A 25979-nucleotide genomic window follows, 5' to 3' on the forward strand; every position below is an offset into this window, starting at 1 on the left:
CAGAAATCACAGTCATGTATAAATCAAGGTATCATGACCATGTTTCAGAGCATAGTATTTAAGCGACAATTTTCTACAAAGCTTCTACAATTAGAAAAGCAAGGCTATTAGAATTTTATCTTGTGAATTAATAGTATGAAAATTTTCTGTTACTGTATTTGCCTTAAACTTATTTCTTATGTAGCCCTAACTGCTTTTTCTGTAAGAAGTTTCTGCTTTTCTAGTGGCAAGCCAATAAGGAAGAACATCAAGAAGGAAGGGGTAGTAAATAGAATTCGTGCCTCATATCGAATTTACCGAGTATCATAATTCCTCCAAGTGGTAAAGATACCTCAAGACAAATGCTGGGCATAGAAACCACAGGGCATAAATCTGCAAAGAAGTAAAAAGCTAACCTTTTCAAACAATATGGCTTCTCTCTCACTTACCAACTTTACATCTCCCTGTATGGCCCTGGAAGATGACTGGTTAGCCAGAGACGGGTAAGATTCCTCAAGGGAGGAACAACCTAAGACAGGCACAGTCGCAGGGGGGCCATCAGGTGAGAAATTGGGGATCAACAGAGGTGAGGCTTAGAACCTCACCCCCCACCCCTTGTTTTGAGAGAAATCTTCTGCATCCGTGGATGTTTTAATGCCCTTGTCTAGCTTGGATTAATACAGTCTACAGGCACACACCTGATCATGTACATTTGCTCTCTTACAACACTAACCTATGTTTTCTACCTTTATCTTGCATCTACCTACCACTTCAGCATTTTATTAAAAATAAAAATAATAATAATAATAAAGGGAGAAATGTGGGATCCACATATAAATCAAGTATAATAATCAAAACAAATATTCATATTTGACCTGATTGTTTATAGTTCATAATGTGTGATCAAAACCGAAAGTTTCTGTGATGAATGCCCTTGTACTGTTCACCATGTAAGAACTTATTCACTCTGTAAGAATTTGTTCACCATGTAAGAACTTGTTCATTATGCTTCAGAAGATTGGAGACTGACGAGAATTAGGCTTGGGGTGGATTAATGATTGTGCATTGAGCATTGACTCCCCTATACAGAATTTTATTGTTAACAACCATTTGATCAATAAATATGAGAGATGCCCTCTCAAAAAAAAAAAAAAAAAAAGAAGGAAGGGGTAGAAATAACCAAATTTCACAGAAATATTTATCAAATCTCTAGGATGTTTAGTTTCCTTAGGAATAACAACTCTTTATTTTTACACTAATATTTAATCTCACTTTAAATTTCATTATATTTTCAACATTATTTTGACTCGCATTTTATTTCACTATCCATATGTCCATCAATAACAATTAATTTAAAAATCTTACTAATTTTTATTAAATTTCCCCTTGAATTCTTTGAGGATAAGATTGTAAGAGAATTCATAAATATTTTTTCTTGGCTTTTAAAAAGTTTTAAATAGAAGAACACAATCTATTAATCATGATTCAATATCCAAATGCTCTGAAAACCAAAAGCTTTTCCATGATTTATTTGCTAGCAAGCCCTCAGCCGACTGTACTCATTTGGCTTTGACGCGAAGCTGAGTGAGACTGCAGTATTGACTCACCTCTCTTTGTGTGGATTCATTCTGCATTTCATTATGGAAACAGCCGTGTGTTAATTGTGGAGCACTGCCACATGTCTCACTTGGTGTATTCCTTAATGAGGTTCATGTACCTTATTATCATTTACCAAGAAGTTGTGAATTGGGAAACATTCCTTGGCCCAAAGATTTCAGATAAAGTGAGGGCTGTAATTGTTGAGTAAAGTTAGCACTGTCAGACCCTCCTTCCCTCTTGACGTTCTTCCCATGGCACCAACATCACTGCTCTTGACTGGTTTTCCTGTTCCTTTTCTGGCAGTTTCTTTTCACTTTCTTTCATGGTGTGCTCTTACTCCACATATCCCTTAACTGGAACCATGTTCCCCATGTTCTGTCCTTACAGCTTTCTTTGTATACATCAGTCCTTGAACAGATTTACCTGGGAACATTGCTTTAGTTACTAGCTTTGTGTGGAGAATTCCCAGGTCTATGTAGTTACCTCTGACCTTGCTCTTGAAGTCCAGGCACAAGTTTCCAACTGCCTGCTGAGTATCTTTTCATGAACCTCTCACTGGTATTTTTGAAGTAGGCATGTCACATATTCATAATTAAAATGAGCTAATGTCTGGTTTTCAACAAATTTCCCCTTTTCTTATGTTCTCTCTCTTACACAGTGGCATCATTTTCCTTCCCTTCATCCAAGTCAGACACTTTTGGTGATCAGAATTTGGCAATCTTTGATTCCTCACACTCATGACATGTCTGTGCTCCCTCCCACCCCTAAAAATATTTAAATGGTTTCTAAATCCTGTGATTCCTACCTCCAACTCTTTCTGAGATGACTCTCCCTTTCCATTCCATTCCCAGTTTGATCCATATCATCTCTGTTCCATAATGTTGTAGTAGTCACATAATGGAACATATTGCTTACTGTCTAAGCCATTTCTTCCCCATACACAAGTACTAGAGCATTTTCCTAAAGCACAATTCTAATTCTAGTCCCCCTGCTTGGAAACCTTGGAAACTCTTGACTGACTACAGAACAAAGTCTGAATTTAGTTCCTATGGAATTTAAATTGTACAATAATCTGATCCAAATTAATTTTCCTAGTCTCTTCTCCCATATGACACCCCTCCACGCCCCATATCTGTACACACAAACCTTTCTCATATCTAAATGTTCCCATTTCTCCATGGAATTAATCTCTCCCTTCTCTGTTTTTAATTGTAGTATTATACAGTCATAAAACATTCTCATGTGTCCTTTCAGTCCGCTTTCTTCCTTGAGGACAGGGACTAGATTTTATTCCCTTTACTTAGTTATACTGAGCACACAGAATAACTCTGTGCCTGTAGTAAATAAAAAATGTTGAATTGAAGAATTATTCATAACTGAACTGATTTGAGTGGAAAATGTTTCTCTATTGTCAAATTAGACAATGGAAACATAAGTAAATACTATTTTGTTTCCCACATAAGAATGCAATAAACCCATACTTATTGATTTGTTACTAAAAAATAATATTAAAACATGGTATTGGGGTGTTTTTGTTTTGTTCAGTGGCTTTGTTTTGTGTTTCTTCACTCCAAGGAAAAAAAATCAAATTTACTCCATTTTCTTATATGTTAAATGTTCATCTTTTTTAATACAAAATTTAAAAATTTTTCTTGGACTAGGTATGCAGTACCTGGATTGGGAGTGGAGTTGTCAGTGATCTCAATGATCTGCGTCGAGTACACAACCTGCTTGTGTCTTCTCTGGACAAAGTTCAGGCTGGAAAAGGGTCCTCAAGTCAACTGTACCGGGAGAGTGCCACAACCATGGAAAAACTGGCTGTTCTCAAAGCGTGGGCAGAGGTAACCGTGGCCTTTTGTTTTGTGAGCCATTTCTCCATCCTGGAGAAAATGTTCTCCTATTCCTGTAGGCAAAAAAAAAAATTGTTTAATTTTTTTTTGATTTTTTACAACTGACCTTTGGTATGGAAGGCTTTTTAAAATCTGTCATTTGCTCTTTCTCACTGAAATACATTTCTCTCTCTAAACAACTCTTGCTAAGTCTTTGAAAATTTTATTTTGATCAGTTTTTTGAAGACTTTTTTATTGAGGAAAGACTCCCCTCACTTGCTATGGGGAAATTAGGCAGGGAATAACTACAAATAATGGAAAGTATTTCATGCCAAGAATCTTTTATTTAAGTTTCAGGAGACAAGCCACCTCTCATTGATACTAAGGCTGTAGGGTTTTTTATTTTGTTTTGTTTTTCAGTATTTGATTTTACCTCTTTCATTTCCACAGGCACTTACTGTGTTAAACTCGCTTTTCTAAATTCTGTCTGCTAGTTGTTTTCAAATTCTTATTGTTTACCCTCAGTATTTCGGTAAACAGTTTGTTCCTTCCTCTGCCGGCCAAGTACCTCACTCCCCAATTTCCATGGTATCAGCAGCCTCTGACCACCCAGTAGGCAATTGCTGGCTCAAAGCATGTAGCATCCAGATGATAGAGTTTAGATAAAGGACCCCTGGGTTTTTACTTTTGTGTTTTTTTCAGAGAAGTAAAAATGGAAAATTTAGAGGTCAATCAGATATCATAGAAATTAGCTTTTCTTCCTGATGTTTTAAAAACACAGTAGATCAAGCTATCTTTCAAATAGAATATCCATGAGTATTCCTTTATTTTACACTGGTGCCATTTTTGGCTTATTAAGTAAATGATATTTTTTGTTTACATTGGTGAGATGATTGTTCTTACTGATAAAATCTTAGTTTTTTTAAATTAATGCAAGTCTCTAATTTTAGATGGAAAGTTATATAAGAAAAAGATACTGTGATATGACTACCTCTGTTTTTTCTCTTTGAAAAATAATAATTCATTATTAATTTTCACATATCCAAATTTTTAAGTAAACTATTACCTTTCTTGTATGTAGAAATTTACATTCCAACTGATTTGGTGAAATTTTCTTTAATCCAAAATTGTTCCTAATTCTTTAGTGCCATTCATTAATTTCCCCAAATGTAGAGACCATTCTATTTGATGATCATAAGCTCCTTTGCCAGTTAGCTGGTTCTCTGCTGGCTTGCATTCATGAGCTTGATTCCTCTGCTGAGAAATATGGCATAGTATAGTATGAAAAGCATTAATGTTGAATCAGAAGCCCTGGAACTAGTTCTGTCTATAATTTACCATCTTTGTGACTTTGCTCAAATGATTTGATGTCTGAGAGCCTCAGTTTTTTCATTACAACTTGGAAATAATATCTTCTTCTTAAGTAATGAATATAAAAGGACCAAGCATTGTGTCTTGCACTAAATAAAAGATAAATAATTTTTAAAAGTTAGATCAGAACCTCATGTAACTAAAATAATAGTGTACATTTTTATTTGAAACTATTTTCTCATTTTAGGTAGCTTGGTATTATAAATAAATGATTTATGCCTCAAGCCTCAGCCTTCAGTTTTGTCTAGTAATTATTTTTCCTGCTTATCTTCCTTTCCTTTGTCATTCTCCTCAAATGCCCAACATATTATCCTAGATTTCTCTCCTCAAGACCCATCTTTGCTTCTACATTTCACTAAGAAAATTGAGGATGTTCATTTTCCAACTCCTCGATTGTTACTTTCAAATCTAGATTTATGTGAGTTGGTAATTGTCCTTTTACTTGTGTTATGTTTTGTGAGTTATTCAACTAGCTCTCTAAGTCTGTTTTCTCAACCTTTATGGATAGGAATTACACACATTTCATAGGATTACAAATGTGAATTAAACAAGGTAATCATTAACTTTGTACAATATCACATTATACATGCACAATGCATGTTTCCTGCTGTTATTAATATAATTATTATTATTTAAAATTTTCCTCCGACCTAAGACTAACTTCTCTCATTCTTTTACTTCCCACTGTCTGATTCATCCAACAAAGTGTTACTGAACATCAGCTCTGCACCAGGCTAGCAGTTGAGAATACAGTGGTGAACAAGAGAGATGTGTTCCATTTACAAGGGAAGACAGACTAGCAAACAAGTAGATGCATTCAGAATGTAATGAGTGTTATCATAGGAGAAATGCAGAATGTTTTGGAACACATAGCAGAGGCTCCTAAAAAATAGTCTGGGGTGCAGAATAGGCTTCTTGGAGAAAGTGACATTCAGGTTGAGATATAGAGAGTAAGAGTAGATGTTGGTTAGGCATGAGTTTGGGGAGGCGCTCTTCCAGATTCAGTGCTGTCACTTACTCTCCTTTTGCATCCTCAGCGTCTCCCTTTACATACTCTTTCTTCTTCCCTTCCTTCGTCCCTGACTCAGTGTTCCCTACTGCTTGCTGCCTTCTCTCCCTTCACATCTCAATTCATTGAAGGAATTTCAGTATCCTCACTTTCTCAGCTGTTCACCCACCCACTCGCTGCTTATTCCCCTGAAATTTGGGTTTACTCTCACCACTTCATGGAAATTACTCCCACCAAAGTTACAAATAATATAATCATCGAAACTACTGGACACGTTTTAATCTTCTCTTACTAGGCCTCTCTGCAGTGTTCGGTATTGTCTTCTCCAGAAACCCTTTATTTCCTTGACTACTGTGACATGACTCTTGGTTCTCCTCTTTCCTTCCCATTGTTCATTCCTCAATGTCACTTGCTTCTCTTTGCCTGCCAGCTCTTTAAATGTTGGTATTTTTCTTGTTCCTTTCTTACTCTTCATACTTTATGGACAGCCTCATCCACACTCACAGCCTAGTAGCTTTTACCTGTATATTAAAGACTCTCAATCTACTTTCCACCCAGACCTATCTCCTAAACTCCAATCCCATGTTTTTTAGCTGTTTATTAGACTTCTCCACTTAGATGACCTATAAACACCACACGCCCCTATCTAAAAAAAAGATGGTTTTTTCTTATTTTTTCTTTTCCCCCTTTTCTCAGCTATGGTCCTACCCCCTGTCTTCAGACCAGAACCTAGGTATCAATATTAGCTACTACTTCTTCTTCAAACCCCCTCATCTCACATCTAGTAAGTAACTAATTCCTATTTATTTTATTTCATTAATATTTTGAAAATAATTTTGTATTGATAATTAAAATACTATGCTTACTACACAAATTCAGACTATAAAGAAAAAGTATAAAAAAGACTTATCCTTAATCTTTTCACCCAAAGATAACTACTATCAATATTTTGGTATATATCACTATGCATATGTGCACATATAAATCTTTATGTCATAGATGTATGTGTATGTATGTGTGGTGTATATATCTATCCTTATTTTCAAAATAAAAATGGAATCCTATTCAATGTGGCAACCTTTTTTTAAATTGAGCAGTAGATATTTTCCTTATCTGTAAATAAATACATCCTTCCTTTCTGTCCCCTCTGCGTTAGTTTGAGTCTTCATCATCTGTCTCTAGTCTATGCAATTGCATCCTAATTTATTTTTGTACTGTTAGTCTTTTCTCCCCCTGCAGCCACTCCTATACTAGAATAACCATTCTACAATGGAAATTTTGGGCTAAGAATATGAGTTGAGGGTTCACAAAGAGGAAACAAAGTTACAGATTTATTACAATATATTACAGGAGGCTGGGGGATGTAAAAACATTCTCCAGCTAAATTAACATGATTTTTAAAATGATAGCAAACTTTTCTAAAAAATGATACATATCAAAACACTTTGTAAAACAGTGTACATTAGTTGGCCAGTTTATCCTAAGGAATACTAAGGATATAAACAAAAATTCTGCTCTGAGAATGATAAAAAAAAAAGGAAATAAATGTGTTTCTTGATCCTAAGAGATGATGCTATTAAGTGAATTTAAAAAAGGGTTAAAAATTATACACAAACACATTATTGTTTAAAAGACTATCTATAACATACCTATAATGTTACCAGTAATATATCTGTGAGAGGGAAGATATCTATGAATGTTAAGGGTATTATATCTAGGAGTTGCAATCTTTATTTTCTTCATTTTACTTATGCTTCTGATTTTTCTGTTTTTCTTGTATAATATCTAATAAGAAAAATAAGCCAAAAAAATTGTTAAAAAATAAGTCTAAAAGACATACTCTCCTATCTTACAGGTAGCAATGTAAAATATAGAACCCTTTCAGAAATCTTTTGACAGTGTCTGTTCAGAGCCATAAAAATATTTATGACCAGTGACCCAGTAGTTCCATTTCTGGGACTTTATCCTAGAGAAAAATATCCAAAATATGGAAAAGAAGTAAGTTTACAAAAATGTTTACTTCAAACATTATTTATAATGTGAAGAACTAAACACCTTTAGTCCTCGAAAATTATGTCTCTTCTTTCTAAGATTTCCAAGGCTAAGTAAAGAATCAGAAATAAATACAAACTTTCAACTGCCTGGAAATTGTTAGATATATTGTAGGTCATCTGCAGTGGTGAATTAAGAGTAATGGTTATGAAGACTTGTATTCACATGGGAAACCTTATGATATATTAGTAGGTCAAATTAAATACAAAATTCTCCGTATAACAAAACTAGAATTTACAAAGATAGAATATGAAAACCTGGAAATTGGGATCATGAGTAATTTTACAAACCTGTTTTCAAAACTTTTTATGGCATGATTTAAAAAATAAAATTAAATATTGAGGAAAAATATGTACTTCTGACCTTTAAACCTTGTGGAGACCTCTTCTGTTCCCCATTCCCTAGAGTAAAATCTGCAGCTATTTCTGCCTCGTATTCTGTTCTTAGTCTGTACCAAACACTTGGAGTTGCTTAGAGTGCTTGCGTTGTTTTCTTGCTCTTGTGCTAACTGCTCTTGATATTCTCTCTGCCTGAAATCTTGCCTTCTATCTATGTGAACAGGTAAACTTTTTTCTTTGAAAACTCAGTCTCACCTTTTTCATACTCCATTAAGATCCTTCTATCCTTGGTGCTCCCTGCGATTCATTCATTTATTACACGTTATCAATTGTTCGTTAGGTGCCAGGTACTAAATCCTGGGTATAGTGAGAGTGAGGAGGTAGATCACTAAAAAACATTTCTTTTTCTGGCACTTTCTGTACTCCCCTATCATTTTATTAGTCTATGAGTTCATGGAATGAGAAACTATGTATAATATTTCTTTGATGCCTCAGGTGTTCCTAGCACAATACTAATGTAAGGCAAAAATAAGTAGCTAGTAAGAATTTGATAGGTGAATGGCTGAATATATTTATAGTGCTTATTGAGACATTTTCTTAAAATGTTGCATAATAATAAATCTAGGGGACAAAAGCAAGTTCAGAACCTCTAGAAAATATAAATGTGATATATTTATAACTTGAGATCCAAAGTTCTTATTCCCAAAAGTAATTGGTTTCTGTTTCTAAATTGTCAGGTGTTAATATTACTGATTGTAACTAGCTGTTATAGATCATCACAGCTTAAAGAATGCTTTTTCACGAAAATGAAGATTCCTTGTTTCCTGTAATCATTGTCTGAACTTAGTCAATTACTGTGTGATAGCTGTCTGCTTATTGTAAAAACAACAGTAAGACCTTGTCATCAAGAAGCTATACAGATACACAGACTTCCTCATTAGGTATTGAAAATAACACTGTATAGGGGCCCTGAAAACAGTTTTCTCAAGATTTTTATCTAGTTCAATTTTCTTTATTACTCTTTCCCTCACCTTCTTTTTGGTTTTTCACTGATGTGTAATTTAGCTTTGTGTCAGTTACCAAAGCCTAAATGTATGTACAAAACCAAAAGAAAGCAAAAAGAAATAACTTCAACAAAGAAATCTTTAAAATTCTGTCTTAGGAAGTTGCCATTATACATCTTTTTGGTTTACAAAGTGGAGAGAAAGAATACAAATAATATATACGTGACTAGTAAATTGTATTTTTGGCTCAGCTATCTGTTGTAAAGGCTAGATTGCTAAATATCACTTAAGAACTATTTAAGAAGAGGGCTAGAAGGTATTTATGGAAATCCTTTCTCTTGTCCCTCCCCTTCTCAGACTTTTTCTTTGAATGCTGTCTCATTGTGTCTAATAAGGCTGTGGAAGCAGAGGCAGAAAGTTATACACTATGGCAAAAAAACTCAAAAACAAAAACATCATATAAATGGGGCTTTGTAAAGTAGAACAAGAGAAGACAGAAAAAATTCAGAGAACCCGCCCCCAACCCCCAAGGAGTATTCTGTAAGAGGAATAGTCAGAAGCCAGATCAATAAAAAAGACTGCCTCCAAAGCAGGTAGAATTACTCTTTGGAGGTTGTTAGAAAATCATGAAGTTGTATACTTTCTAGTATCTATACTCAATTACTTTTGTGAATCAACTGTATAATCATAACAACTTAGAATATGTCATTTCTTAATATTATGCCTTATTTTTTCTCCTCCTGAATATCTTACCAGGTATATGTGGTTGCTATGAATATTAAAAAGGAAGCAGAGTCAAAACCAAAAAGAGCAATTAAAAATACTGATGATGACGAAGATGATTATGGTACCATAGATGAACTACCACCAGATAGTTTAATAACACTTGTACAGCCTGAATTGCCAACACTCAGCCGCCTGTGGTTGGCAGCATTAAAAGACTATGCGCTTTTGACACTACCAGCTGAATTTGCTAGTCAGCTCCCCCCAGATGGTAAGTACAGCATTCAGAATTTTGTTCTTGTGGACTTCAAAGTAGCAGTTTCACAGAATGGAACTGGTGGAGGCTAGCTACAACAGAATAATATCTTAAGTATCTGTGGACTTTAACTTGGCATTTTCTTACTTAGACATGTTCTCTGTATTGAATATGTGAATTCAAATACAGCATTAAACTTACTTGTTAGCCCAAGCAAAAATGTTCTCCCTGTTATTGTAAAAACTGTATGAGCTGGAGTACTCTAAATTACAGGTCATTATGCATAACCACGATGAAGGATATTACTGTGCGGGTCATTGCATGTACACAGAGACAAATGAAATCCTCATTTTGATAGTGAAAACAGGAGGTAGGGCAAAAGAAGAGTGAAAAAGAAAGAAGACAGAATTCCCTGGCTATGATAGAAAGAAAAGGTGATAAGGGTTTTAGGAGTCACTGGAAACAATGCAGAGGAAGCCTGTGACCATAGGGTAGGGAAAGTCAGAGGATCAGTGGCCTCAGCAGTCACAGGAGAAAGGCCGGAAACCATAGCACCAGTGAGGAGGCACTCCTGTGCAGCAGCTGCAGGAAGAATATTTGTTTTGGTGGCTTTATAATGAAGAGAATCTCTTTAGCTAGATTACTCTTTTGTATGTGCTATGGTCTGAATTTTCTGTCCTTTCAAAATTCATGTGTTGAAGCCTAATCCCCATTGTGATGATATTAGGAGGTGAGGCCTTTGGGAGGTGCTTGGGTCATGTGGAGCCCTCATGAATGGAATTAGTGTTCTTAAAAAAGAGACCCCACATTGCTCCCTAGTCCCTTCCACCATGTGAAGACACAGAAGGAGGTGTTGGCTATAAATTAGGAAGAGGGCCCTCACCTGACCATACTGGCACCCTCATCTCGGACCTCAGCCTACAGAACCATGACAAATAAATTTCTGTTGGTTATTAGCTAACCAGTCTCTGGTATTTTGTTAGAGTGGCTCAAATGAACTAAGACAGTATATAATGAGTATTTTTAAGTTAGTTGTTCATAAATGAGTGAACACTTACAATAAAATTAATGTTTTTGATTGCTTTGATTATTTTACAGGTGGAGCATTTTATACCCCTGAGACTATTGATACAGCTAGACTTCACTACCGGAATTCTTGGGCCCCAATTCTCCATGCAGTGGCACTTTGGTTAAATAGCACAGGATTTACATGTTCAGAGTCAGCAGAAGCATCAGTGATACCTGGTTTACAAAAATGTTCCACATCTGTTAATTTAAATCAAGCTTCAGGATCAACACCTGGTGCTAAATCTTTGCCAGAAATCAACAAAGACAGAATGCATTTAATCTTAGGTAGGTGTGCCAAATTAATGGATTTCAAGATTTATCACTTCTGAAAATTGAGATCTACAGGGGAGAAAAAAAATTCCTTCTAGCCTTAGGTTGCATGGCTGGCCTAAGAGTTAAACCAACATAAGACAGATTACTAGGAGAAAAGCATACATATTTATTTAATATTTTTACATGTACACAATCTTTAAAGAAAGGAAAATGTTAACCCGAAGTAGCCATCGGACTCAAAAGCTTAAATGACATTTTACACAAAGAACAATAAATTGTAGGGATATGACAAGACAAAGGTGTTTGGGCCAGGACAGTGGACAGTGACTAGGAAATGGGGAAACCAATGGAAGATAAGGGTTATTTTAGTAGGTGTGTTTGTACAAGTCTATTTCAACATTGACTCCCAGTCTCTGGTGATAAGAATGTTCTTCTCTTCCTGATACAGGGAGGGTACCTCTCTCATGAGAAATTTTATGACCTCCTTTTACATAGAAAGGGGTCAGAGAAATGTCGTGCACCTGCTGTTGCTCAAGCAGGTGTATTTTGGTGTAGCATGTTCTGACCTCTTTCATATTTTCATTTTAATGCTGTGGAAAAGTTTTATATACTACAATTCAGAGAAGGAATAGCTAAGGGAGGGCTTGTAAGTGCATTTCCTAAACTGGATATTTAATCTAAAAATTTAAGTATTAAAAAGTACTCTTTAAAAATTTTACCTATCATGTTTACTCACAAAGCAATATTGAATAATTTTCAAGGAAAAGATACTAAATTTCCTTTTTAAACAATAGATATTCTTTTACTTGGCACTTGATAAATATTAAAATGCAAAGTAAGGCAAATTTGAATACATCTTGATGTATAATTGCTTTATAGTTTTCTTTATTATTAAGATTTATACATTCTAATGAAACTCTTAGGGATCTTACATTTTCTTGGAAGGAAAAGGAACATGATTGATAAGGTGAAATTATAGCATTTGTCAGTAGATCTCATAGATGAAAATATGGAAGACTTCCAAAACAATAACCTTACCCTAATGAAAATAAAGAGCAGTTGTTATTCACAACATCCATTGTGCTCTGTAGCTTGCCACTTAAAAAAATTTGTAGGTTTGAAGATAGTTTGGCAACCATTTAATGAGAGGTAATTTTATAATTTTCATAAATTTATTCTTAATGTATTATTTTAAGTGTCCTAGAAATAAAAAATTGAATATTTAGCTGCTTGAATTGCATATTCAAAAACTGAATATTTGACAAGTTGAAAGTTTCGTTGCTTTTTTTGAAAACTATTTAGAATTCTAAGACATTAATACACATATGTTAATCTGTAAAAAAGTAGAGAAGAAAATTTGGTGTCAAAGCCACAAAGTGTTTTATATTGGCAAATCTGTGCTTTGATTTTGTGTGTTGCAGGTGTGAGTATACAGTTCCTCTGTTCCCCGAGGCCTGAGGAGCCCATTGAGCATGTGACAGCGTGTCTACAGGCCTTACATACCTTGCTAGATTCTCCTTATGCCCGAATCCATATTGCAGAAGATCAGGTATAGTATATCTCTGTAGCAGATTCATTGTAGGCTTTGTTTTCATATTTATCTTAACTTTTTCACATATAAAATAGATGTTGTATAGCTAGTACCCTGGGTTTTGGTTTTATCCAAGACTCTGCTGCATGTTGGATGACCAGGCACATACACAGTAGAGACAGTCTCCCTGTACCTTCTTTGATTTGTTCATCAGCAGTCAAGCAAAACTAAAAACTTAAAGGATGCCTTCAGTCCTAGTTAATGATTCTACTAATAAAAGGCTGAAGTAATTTACAAGGCTATTACATAAATTATACCACTTTTAAATGTTTAATAAAGTTTTGTCTCATTTAATGAAATGTTTTTGCACTGGCTGAAGTACTTATCTAAACAGTTAAATGAATTGCTTCTAATTTCTGTGTAGCATGTTTAGAGGACTTTATCATGTCACAAAACCAAGTTACCACTGGATTTATTATTCTTCTTAATTAGAAATTCCCTTATTTTCAAATTAAGAACTAGCTCTTTGGTGATCATCATTACCACAGGGCATCACTTGAAGTAATTTGCCAACATGAGGAAATAGATAAAAAACAAAGTTGTTCATCTTATTGTATCAAAATTAGTTTTGCACATGGTGCTGACAAAAAATAAAACAGAGTGTATTCTGTGTGGTTCTAAGACTGACCCACTGATGAATTCTTCTCGTGTCCCAGGCTTGTAGCCTAAAGCTGTGCCTCAGCTAAACCGCAGATTACTGCAAGAGACTTCAGGGTTGTTTTCAAATACTCAAACCTATCAAATTTAATCTGTGAATTGGAAGGGTCTCTGTATTTACAGACAGCTATTGGCTTCCATACAGTATCTCACATACCTACCAAACTATTTTTTGGACTTAATAATGTTTTATTTAGTCAAGCATTGCTTCACAATATGATACGGATTTTTTTTCCTGAGTTGTATCCTATAATTGTAACACTCTCAGAGTATACTGACTCAAAAATTATATTCATTCTACTCTGTGCCTTTCCTGCATCAGACACAGTTTGAGACTATTGATATCAAAAATGGTTTTATTGCTCCTGGATTAGGAGATCAGTACAGTATGACAAGTGCTACGCTAGTGTATATAAAGACATAATAAATGGACAGGAGGAGCACTGACATCATCAAAGAAGTAAAGGATGGCTTCTCAGAGAAGAGGATGGTTGGATGAAATCTTCAAAGAGGAATTAGTGAAGCAGCACAAAAGGGATGGGTTTTCCTTTGGGGGAGAACAGCAATTACAAGTTAAGGGCACTACTACCATTTATTGCAGCTGAGGTAATGGAAAGGTAGGAGTTGTTAGGAGATGAGGCTAAACAACAGGGTGAAGGTAAAACATGAAGATTTTTTTATGACATGTTAAAAGGTGTAAAATCTATCTTCAAAGTGATAGGGAGTCATTTAAAAAATGTCTAAACAGAAGAACGGCATGATTAAACTGTGTTTCAGAATACAATATAGATTTGACCACTTATCAACCTTGCAGAGGCTGGTTTGAAGAGATGAGAAGGGGGCAAGAAGGCCAGTTATGAGGCTGTTGTCATAATTCCACAGAAATTACAAGTGCATTGGCCTAAGAAAACAGGAAGAAGAAAAGAGGGCCAAGACTGGACCCTTGGGGATAAATAGCAAATAAGGGTTTGAATGAGGGAAATCAGCAGTAGAGACTCCTAGAGAGGTCAGAGGAGAGAGTTATCAAAGATGAAAGTTTCAGGGACAGGCAACAGTGTCAAAAGAGGCTGAATCCAGTAAATAAGGACAGAAGAGTCCAGAGGAGGTTATTGGTGACGTCAGGCAGAGCACTTTCTTAGGTGTGTAGAAGCCAGATTGTGCAAGACTGTGGAGTGAGTGAGAAGGTGAAGGAGAAGAAGCGTCTGGCCTGGAAAAGGGAGCAGCACGTTGGGGCTCTGTAGATGGGCACATGGACGGACGGAGAGGGTTTTTTGGTGGTGGGCAGTGAGGGGGCCATGATTAGAGAGGAAAGACGAATATATTCCTTATACTGGGAGAGGAGCCTAACTAGAGAGAGAGGTTGAAGACATAAGAAGTACGATTGAGGTCCTTGAAGAATCCTTGGGAAGTCAAACAGGATGGGATAGGAAGCCTTGGGCAAGAGGCTGCACATTGATCTTAAGAAAAGGGGCGAGAGTGTCTTTGGTTGTAGTTAACATTTTTTCTCCCCTTTTGAAAGAGACAGGTTCATTGGATGAGTCTGATGTGGAAGATTGTAAACAAGAGGCTCAGAGTGACTGGTTGAGTGGTGAAAGTCTATAATAGTTGCTGAGATGAATTGGAGGGGGACTTGCTGAAAGTGCCTAGACTCTCCGGATGCTGCTGAGATTTGAAATCATAAATTTTAATGGCATTTGAGTCTAGCAATACCATTTAGTTCAAATAGGGGAAAAAAATAAGAGAATGATCATCTTTTAATATAAAAATTTTTTAGATATATAAATAATTTATTGACTGAAAATATGTGGGGATAAAATATGACTGTCTCTCAAGATTGTTATAATCTTATTTGTTGCATAGTCCAATATATTAATTTTATTTATTTTTATAGGTATATCTTCTTAGATTTTCATAACATAAATTTATCCTTTGGCATTAAGATGAATTAAATTTACCTGTGTTCATTTGTAATAGCTGATCGGTGTTGAGTTGCTGAGTGTTTTGCACCGCCTCCTGTTGACCTGGAATCCACCATCTGTCCAGCTGCTTGTTACTGGAGTTGTACAACAGATAGTAAGAGCTGCTCAGGATTATTTGCAAGAAAAAAGAAACACTCTAAGTAAGCACTGGAAGTTACACTAAGTTTGAAATAGATTTATTTGTACTCGAATTTTTAAAATATTAATACCAGGAGGTTTTTAATAAAAAATTTAATCATACATTTAGAATATTTGCAATTGGTTTTGTTTTCATTAGAAAGAATCAAATGAAATTGCTGGGAACTATTTTTCACCTTCAAAAGTACAACTTTATATGGTTCAACCTAATATATGTGTTATTCCTGATATGAAATACATTCCTAATGAAAATACCTTTTTTCTAAGTAAAAAGTGATTTGTCCTTTACTTTTAAGGAGAGGTCATTAAGCAATTTCAGTAAAGCAGAAAACTATTCTGAAAAGGATATAGCATCAGTTAAATATTCAGTTGTAAACTGAAAGAATTTATCAAATAGACTTTTGTTATCTTATCTATATTTGTTATTTTGTTTCATTTTGTGGGAAATTTCACCAAGTTTTCCTTTACCCAAGATGAAGATGATATGGAAAAAGAGTCTTGTCCTGTATTAGGAGAAGGAGGTGACAGCGGTGGTCTTATTCCTGGGAAATCTCTCGTGTTTGCAACTATGGAGTTGTTGATGTTCATTTTAGTACGACATATGCCACATCTCAGTACCAAGATGTCAGACTCTCCAAGTCACTTAGCCCCTAAAACTCGACTGTCAGAAGAAAGTGCTCGTTTGGTGGCAGCTACAGTTACCATACTCTCTGACTTACCATCCCTTTGTTCACCTGCTGGTACGGTACTGATTGCTACTTTGAAATGCATTATATTACATTAGTCAAAGATGAGCTTGCCTTTGATTTTAAGTGCTATTAATGACCTATTTTCTTCTTAAATCTCAAGTGTGAAAGGGAGGTCAGTCTTTTTAAACATGGTTTGTTTATTCTTAGGAGCCTGTAAAGATTAAAGATTTCAAAAACCCAAAACCCAAGATGCCCTTTTCAGATATATTTCAGGCAAACTTCAACAAAGAGATAAAACCATGGAAAGGCATTGAATGTTAGCAGATAGACAAGGTGAAATTACTAAACTATTAAACGCTTTAGTTCTGATCTGGTTACCACTCTTAAGCAACAGTGACAAATAAAAGAATATCAGAGGAGAGTGATAGTCAACTCTAAGGAGTAAAGAAATCACAGCTGAAGGATAATAGCTGTCTGCAGACACCAACACCTGAACTACTGAACAGAAAGGTAGACTCCCTCTGTTTATCTAGAAGGTAGAAATAGTATCAGGAGATACAACATTTAACTTCGGCTCAGCAGAAGCCTACAGATGTGAAAATAATGAATTCTCCTTCACTGGGACTCTGCAGACAAACTACAATGGCGGCATGGGGAGTGGGGAAGGAGATCTTTCATGAAGTGGGAGGTCGGTCTAGATGACATTCAAGTTTTCAGCTACAAATTTCAGGATTCTTTCATTTCCTGTTTGCTTAACCAGATACTGTTTTCATCATTTTCCTGGCCTGGTTGGACTGACTTTAGTACACTGAAGATTAATGACATGTCTTAGAATTGCCAGAAGATTCACCAAGTTACTCAGATACTTCTCAAAATATATGGTAGTCTTCCTTCTGTTTTTCTTATTTTCATTATGAAGGCTGTGACATATTAAATAGGTGAAATATTGGAAGTAGTAAAAACAAGGCTAGTCGGGAAAAGAAAGAAAATATTAATTCTGTCTTTTTAAAAATAACTTGCCAGTATCTTTTTCTTTTTCAAACATCATTGTAAGAAACATAAACAGTTGAAACAGCTGTCATATGGGCCCTGAAGCAGTTATGAGGTGATCCAACTTGTTTCTTTTTCAGGATGTATGACGATCCTGCCCACGATTCTGTTTTTAATTGCAAGAATATTGAAGGACACGGCAATCAAGTCTGCAGACAATCAGGTTCCTCCACCAGTCAGTGCAGCCCTTCAAGGGATTAAAAGTATTGTGACGCTCTCAATGGCCAAAACTGAGGACACTCAAAAGCAGTGGACAGCTTTAATTCGTAGCACTCTTGCTTGCATCCTGGAATATTCTCAACCAGGTAACCTAATCTGAGTTTCAAAACCTTCAATCTAACAGGATATCTGTTTCCCAATAACTAATTAATTGAGTGAGAAAATTGCTGTATCACACTGAACCAACCAGGTGTTTCAGTGACATCTTTCACACGTGAACTTGAGTACCCCTTTCTGGATATTGACTCTAAGCGCCCTCGTCTTAGTACTTCAATACATGTTGCAGGGTTTCCTCCCAAAAAAGGACAGAAAATATGCCCAGAGTTGAATTGACATGTGTTAATATATTTGTTTGCTTCAGTTGTTTTCTTTTTTTTTTCAAGGAAAACAATAGGAGAGAAGGTTGAAGTATCTGTCACTACCCCAACATATCTTCAGATGAAACCAGTCTTGATTTGACAGGTTTCATTCCTGAAATATCTATATATAAAAATATCCTTTATATTAATAAATATAGGTCAGTTATGCTAATATACATGTTAATAAATGTAGGTATGAATGTATAGAGAGTGGGGTAAATAATATGAGCAATGTATAGAAATGTTTGTATGCTTTAAAATTTATACAAGTAATATCATAGTATCTCATTCTACCTTTATTTTCTCACTCAGGAATAGGTTTTTTGGAACTATTCATGTATACATATAAAACTCTCATTTATTCTTTTTAACTCCTATATAGTTTTCTATCACATGTTTTTGTCAATTATTATTCATTCCCCTGTCAGTAGATATTTTTACTATTTTTTATTTTTCCCAATTGTAAAAATTGCTGCAGTGAACATCTTTATAAATTACTCATGCATGTGTGCTTTGAGATTCTCTGGGGCATACCCTGAGACATGGAATTGATGGCATATTTTAATTTTATCAGACATGGCCAAATTCCTCTCAAAAGTAGCTATAAATTTATCATGAGTTAATGTTTTGCTGTTCATTGTAGGTGTTTAACTAAAAAAATGTTAAATGTCATTTTTATATATTTGTGTGTGTATATATATATGTGTATGTAGTTAGATAAATAGATATGAGTAACAAGAAAAATAAATAGTTAAGAATTAGGTAAAATATAAATAATTATTTTAATTTTCATAGGTGCTCCCTACCCAATAATCATATTTTTTAAATTGTTAAATCATAAGGGGAGGTTTTGATATTTTGTCAACCTAATTCATTCATTTTAATGAATTTAAATGTATGATAAGAGAATTCACTTGCCTAAGATATTCTGTCCAAAACTGAATTCTCAGGAGACATAGTATAAGTAGGGATCTAGGCCGTGGGTGTTATTTGTATAGCATTTGTGAACAAGACAAGCAGAATCCCTTGCTTCACAAGAAAAGTTTTATAATAGAGGATTTCCATTATGGAAATTGTATTTCTACTATAAAGTCTGGGACTTCACTTAAAAATATGCATATGTGAACACACTCACACATACATGCATATATATATATATATATATATATATCTTTGGATGTAATGAAATCACTCCTAAGATTGCTGCAAAAAAACATGTTTAAACCTTCAATTGTGAAACGTATTTCAAACCTCTTAAAAAGTTATAAGAATAGCATAGTGGACTATAGTATACCTTTCTTCTAGAATCACCAGTTGTTAACATTTTGCCACATGTATTACTATATAATACACATATTGTTGTTATTATTATCACTATTAATTTTGCTGAACCATTTGAGAATGAACTGAAGTCATCATGACTGCTTACTTCTAAATACTTCACAGATACTCTAAGAATAAGAACGTTCTCTTATGTAATCCCAGAAGAATTATGAAATTTAGGCAATTTGACATTGATACATGCTCTTTCTTTTCATATGCAAATTTCCCCAGTTGTCCTAATAATGACTTTCATAGAACTTTTGCTTTTTATCCAGGATACAGTCTGGGATCGTGCATTGTATTTAGTTGTCATAATGTTTTTGCCTTGTTTAGTTGAAGACAGTTCCTCAGCCTTTCTTTATCTTTTATGACATTAATATTTTTTAAGAGTACAGGCCATCTATTTTATAGAATGTTCTTCAACTTTGAATGGTCTGGTTTTTTTTTTTCTCATGATTAGATTCAGGTTATGCATTTTTGGTAGGAATATTTCATGAGTATCATTATGTATTTCTCATGCATCATGTAAGGAGGCATATAATGTTTCTTTCTGCCATTATTGGGACTCTTAACTTTAATAACTTGATTGAAATGGTGCCTGTCATGATCTCCATTATAAAGGTGCTATTTTCCCTTTTAAAATTAATAGGATTTGTGGGCAAAACTTTGAGACTGTGTCAGTTAACAGTTCCCAGTCAATATTTCTACCTGATAATTTTAACATTTATTGTACCATAATCTACTATTACTATGATAATGTAAATGACAACTTCCTAACTTCAACATTTATTTGTTCTTCTTACATTTATCAGCTGTCAATCTACTGAAAGGAAGAGCTTTTTTTTCTTTGCCCTCCCTATGTTCTTTACTTGAATGTTAATTTGTCTATTACTTTCAGTACTGATTTAAGATTCTTTTTTTTTAATTCAGTGGGTCCATTATTGTCATTTTGACATGTCCCCATCATTTCTTGAGTACATCCTTACTTTCTGGCACTAGAATGCAACAGACACATCTTGTGTTTTCCCTGTTAACTGTTCTGGCATCAGTCACCTATCCAAAAAGTCCTGGTTCCTTTTAATAAAGTATGTATATGCCAAATCTTATTAAAGTGACAATGTAAAAATAAAGTGTTAATTTTCTGACAAAAAAAATTGCTTCCAATATCATAAATTTTGAGTTAGAGATTATTCTCATTTTACCTAGAATAATATTCCTACTATATCGTTCTTAGGTTTTTTAACATATATGACTTTGTTATTACAAATTGGCTAATTCCTTTGAATTTTTACATCTTTTTCTTTATGTTAAGTTATGGACTTCGTCTCAATTATTGTTCTTAGCCCATTCTATTTTACAAAAAGATGGTGCTTCATTATGGGATAATGTTAGCATATCAAATATTTATTGCATAATCCTGATAAAGTACTGATTATTGCTGAGTATTTTCAGTTGCCAAACTAGCTCAAATTCACATATAAAGAATATTGGTAAGTTCAGCTATGGAAGAAATGGTAATCACAAAATAGTTTGGATCTCTTATATGTTCAGTGGTACTGTTCCTTAGAATAAATGTACACATTTCCTGTATTTCTAATTATATACTTTATTTCCATTAGGTGAAAGTTTTATCTATTCCTATATAATAAATTGTTACAAAAGCAAGAAATATTTTAAATAATGAGAGTACTGTCTTCAGGAAATTGTGTGAGATTTTTTTGTTTGTGGTTATGTAAAATTTACAGGTTTCATATTTTACTATGTAGAAAAGTGATATCACTAAGAAAGTCTACTCTGGATTTTTCAACTACTTAGAATATCTTCTCATAATCATTTACCTTTGTTGGAAGGAGAGTATTTGGGACATTTTGATCAAATTAAACTCCAAAGAAGTTAAGTGACTTTTAAGTAATTTTATATTTCCATGTTGTCATTCATATTTAAATTTGCTTTCCATATTAGAGTTCTTGTTAGGATTTATACCTAAATTTTTTTTCAATTAATATTAAGCATCCAGAAAAACAAGGAAAAAGGACTTAAATACAGGACTTCTAATAAAGTATCCCCTGTTTCTCAGTAGAAGGTGATTTCTATTCATAAAGTTGTTTATAGAGTGAATCAGGATGAGGCACATTGCTATAAATGTTAGGGGGAAAGATATTCAAAACATATAAATGTTTTGAAGTTCTAGAACACTTCAGAAACAGCACATTGTTTTCATTTTTCATGTATTTCAATATTTCATTATTTGTATATTTCAGAAGATTCTCTGCCTGCACCTGATGAAGTAAGCATGCTAACAGCAATTGCACTCTTCCTGTGGTCTGCTAGCAGTGAAATAATAGGAGTCCAGTCATTACAGAATGGATGCATGAACAGATTTAAAAAAGCCTTAAATTCATGTGACCCATGGGTAAGTTACACTTATAACAAGCACAGAAGTAAACATACCACAATATCAGGAAAGTTGCAGATTGATTCATTAAAATGTGTGATACATGAAATGAAAACCTAAGTATTTGCTTTATGGCTTTTAAATAGAAAAATTGGAAAAGATCACTGGGTTTAAGCACTAAGAAAGACACGTGTATGTTTATTTACTTCTACCAAAATTTCCCAATATCTGAAATATTTGATTAACCCTGGCACACAGTGGTGGAGACCTTACATGAGTCATGATTGTATTTTTCACCGTTTACTTAATGACACCAAGGGCATTAAAGGATAAGTTTGTATTGTTATATGTTTTAGTGGACTTATTAGAAACTAGTTTTTCTAGTTGTATTGTTTCATGATATCAGAAGTCTAAACTAATGATTCTCAAACCTGCTTCACATCAGAAATATATAGTTTAATAACTCTTAGACTCTACTGATGAATCTGATAGCTGTATTTTAAAAACATTCTCCAGATATTTCTAATGTCCAGCAAGGTTTGGCAACTCCTCTTCTACCAAAGTGCCAAAACAGTTTTATTCCACTATTTGTCCCATATATTGATGGGCCTTCCTTTCTTCTTTTTTTTTGTATTTTCTTGTTATTAATATGAAGTCTTTCATGTCTAAAGTGAAGCCAATGAGACTTTACTTTCTAGGCCTGGAAAAGGTAAATTGTTGTAAGCAGTTATTTCCAGGGAATTCAAATGGGTTTGAGGTGTCTAAGCAATATATTTGTTAAGCTTTGTTTAACATTCAAATATTAATCTTCCTTACTAAATATGTTAGGTTAAAGTGGAAGAGACAATTGTAAATTAAAGAAGGAATTGAGAACAGGGATTAGTATACCTGGTTCTAAGAAGCTTGAATTCTTTTTTTTTTTTGAGAGGGCATCTCTCATATTTATTGATCAAAGGGTTATTAACAACAATAAAATTCTGTATAGGGGACTCAATGCACAATTATTAGTCAACCCAAAGCCTAGTTCTCAACAGTCTCCAATCTTCTGAAGCATAACAAACAAGTTTCTTAGATGGTGAACAAATTCTTACATAGTGAATAAGTTCTTACATGGTGAACAGTGCAAGGGCAGTCATCACAGAAACTTTCGGTTTTGATCACGCATTATGACCTATAAACAATCAGGTCAAATATGAATATTCGTTTGATTTTTATACTTTATTATATGTGAATCCCTCATTTCTCCCTTATTATTATTGTTAGGCTTATTATTATTATTTTTAATAAAATGCTGTAGTGGTAGGTAGATGCAAGATAAAGGTAGAAAACATAGTTTAGTGCTGTAAGAGGGCAAATGTAGATGATCAGATGATCAGGTGTGTGCCTATGGACTAAGTATTCATCCAAGCTAGACAAGGGCAACAAAACATCCACGGATGCAGAAGATTTCTCTCAAAACAGGAGGGGTGGGGTTCTAAGTCTCACCTCTGTTGATCCCCAATTTCTCACCTGATGGCCCCCCTGCGACTGTGCCTGTCTTAGGTTGTTCCTCCCTTGAGGAATCTTACCCGTCTCTGGCTATCCAGTCATCTTCCGGGGCCATACAGGGAAATGTAAAGTTGGTAAGTGAGAGAGAAGCAATATTGTTTGAAAAGGTTAGCTTTTTACTTCTTTGCAGATTTATACCCTGTGGCTTTTATGCCTAGCATTTGTCTTGAGGTATCTTTACCACTTGGAAGAATTATGATACTCGGTAATTTCGTTATGAGGCACGAATTCTACTTAAGGGTTGTAATTAGGAAGGAAGAAGAAAAGCTATAGAAGTAGCAGACAGAAGAAAAAATGGGAAGATTGATTATTTCTTTGACATATCTTCTTGTAGAGTAACATAAGCATGTATAGGTTTTAAACTCCTAATTAAATTGCGCACACAGATTAACATAATAGGAATACAGCTACATAACCAAAGCAGACCTACAATTACCAGCCATCTCCAGTGAAACCAGAAGCTTGAATTCTTAAGCTAGAATTCTAGCTTTTCCACACTACAGAAATATGAATTATGAAAGTATAGAAAATTTGGCAGTTAACATACAAAAAATATTTATTTGATTAATTTCTTCTCAGTTTTATGTAGTTAGCTTATTGGAAGTTTCATTATTTGACTTCATTTCCCTAAGTAGAAAACAGCACAAATTCATGCTGCATTTCTATTTTCATCCTGCAGTTAATTACGTCTTTTCAGTATATATTAAGATGTAGTGTGACTCTACAGCAAATAAGGACTACCACACGTTAATTAATAAAATGATTTTCCTATATAGGTTCAAGCCAAATGTTACCAGCTTCTCCTATCAGTCTTCCAACATTCCAATCGTGCCCTTTCAACTCCTTATATCCATTCATTAGCTCCCATTGTGGTTGAAAAGCTGAAAGCTGTTGAAAGAAACCGACCAGCCAGTAACACAGAACTTTTAGCTGTTCAAGAAGGAATCAAAGTTCTTGAAACACTGGTTGCTCTCGGGGAAGAACAGAATAGTAAGTATTTTCTTTTTTAAAAAACCCCATAAGTCTAAAATGAGGATCTGTATTATATGTAAATCTTACTTGATAGTAGACCGAGGCTGTTCCAACAGTAAGTTTACTAAGGAGTGGTTACTATCTGAAAGCTTAATATTTTTGCTTATGCAACTAACATAATGTATTGAGTTGATTTGTATTTATTTTTTATGAGCAAAAGGTTAACATAAATTACTAATGGTATTTCAACACAGTGATCGTTTTTATTTTCTAGGAAAGGACTAGGAAAAATTACAACACACTGATTTTTTTACTTTTTAGGAAAAAAATTTAATACACTTTTTAAAATAATACATTCTAGTGTTCATAATAGGTGTATAAAAGCTTTATAACAAATAGGACCAAATTAATATTAATGTGAAACATCATTAGTAAAATTATTTTTTTAATGAAAAACTACCACATATATCCATTTAACCAGAGATTTATGTAGTTTAATACCTACTCCTCTTTATTCCCTGCTTAAGTCTTTAATTTCATCACAATCTAAAATTTACCTTTCAAAATATGACTTTTAATTGTTGCAGAAAGATTATATTTTTAAATTAGTACCTTATGATAGAACAATAAGCTGTTTTCAGTTTTTCAAAATCATAAATAATGAGTATCCTTTACAGATATCTTTGCACACATTTGTTATTACATCTATCCAATAAATCCCTAAAAGTGAAATTACTGGGTTGAAAGGAACACACATTTTTAAGGCTTTTAATATACATTGCCAGATTACTCTTTAGATAAAATTTATAACAATTTTTCTATCATAATTTTTTTCCTCGTTCCTTGAAAAAACTTTAGAGGAAGCTGAAAAGTAGTAGAGATTTTTTAAAAGCTATTGCAGTAGCTTCCCTATAAAATATTAATCCAGAACTATGGTAGTGGAAGAGAAGAATGAAGAGGTGTTGTGAAAAAAACTGATCTGACTTGGTGAGTAACTGGTTGTATGGAAAAAGAGAGAGAGGACAGCCCACTATTACTGTGTTGTCTGGAGGAAGCACGGAAGCAGTGTCAAAACTGGGCAAGTCAGGAAGAAGTCTGTCTGGGGTGTTGAGTTTAGTTACAATTCGATTGTAATAGATTGGGTGAAATGTTGTGACTGACATCATAGCCTATGTTTGGCAAGTAAAGTTAATTTTATCTTTCTTTTTATTTTACTCACTGTAAACTCCATAAAGATGAAGATTAAAATCTTACTCATTTTATAATCCCAGTACTGAGCTTATTGCCTTTTACATAGTCAGTGTTTAAAATATGTTGATTTGAGATCACTCTTGGGATTGATTCCTGAACAGCTGCCTAATTTAGAATTAAACATAATCTGAGGGCAGGTAGGGAAAAGTCTTATAATTTTCTTTCCTTTTTTAATAATTCTCTATTGTTTGAATTCTTAGAATAGCAAGAACATACTTATGTATTATTTATTAAATACAGTTTAATAGTTAGACTTCAACAATGTCCATGAAATAAATAGCCCTTTTACTTTTCAAATAAGAGTCAA

General features: G+C 34.2%; 1 protein-coding gene across 6 annotated transcripts in view; it reads left to right on the forward strand.

Moving 5' to 3' along the window:
- Positions 1-25979, forward strand: part of HEATR5B (HEAT repeat containing 5B) — a 108923-nt gene that overhangs the window by 79072 nt on the left and 3872 nt on the right. For 5 of the 6 annotated variants that reach the window (XM_073214312.1, XM_073214317.1, XM_037009371.2 and 2 more), the window contains 9 exons: positions 3240-3419; positions 9938-10175; positions 11259-11513; positions 12923-13050; positions 15724-15868; positions 16340-16606; positions 17686-17910; positions 21768-21919; positions 24226-24439. In XM_073214312.1, the coding sequence (XP_073070413.1) occupies positions 3240-3419; positions 9938-10175; positions 11259-11513; positions 12923-13050; positions 15724-15868; positions 16340-16606; positions 17686-17910; positions 21768-21919; positions 24226-24439 (1804 nt within the window). The remainder of the gene's footprint in view (positions 1-3239; positions 3420-9937; positions 10176-11258; positions 11514-12922; positions 13051-15723; positions 15869-16339; positions 16607-17685; positions 17911-21767; positions 21920-24225; positions 24440-25979) is intronic. The other variant, XR_012121800.1, reaches the window with a different exon arrangement.

The sequence above is a fragment of the Manis javanica genome, chromosome 1 (assembly GCF_040802235.1).
Source record: "Manis javanica isolate MJ-LG chromosome 1, MJ_LKY, whole genome shotgun sequence".
NCBI classification, from domain to species: Eukaryota; Metazoa; Chordata; class Mammalia; order Pholidota; family Manidae; genus Manis; species Manis javanica.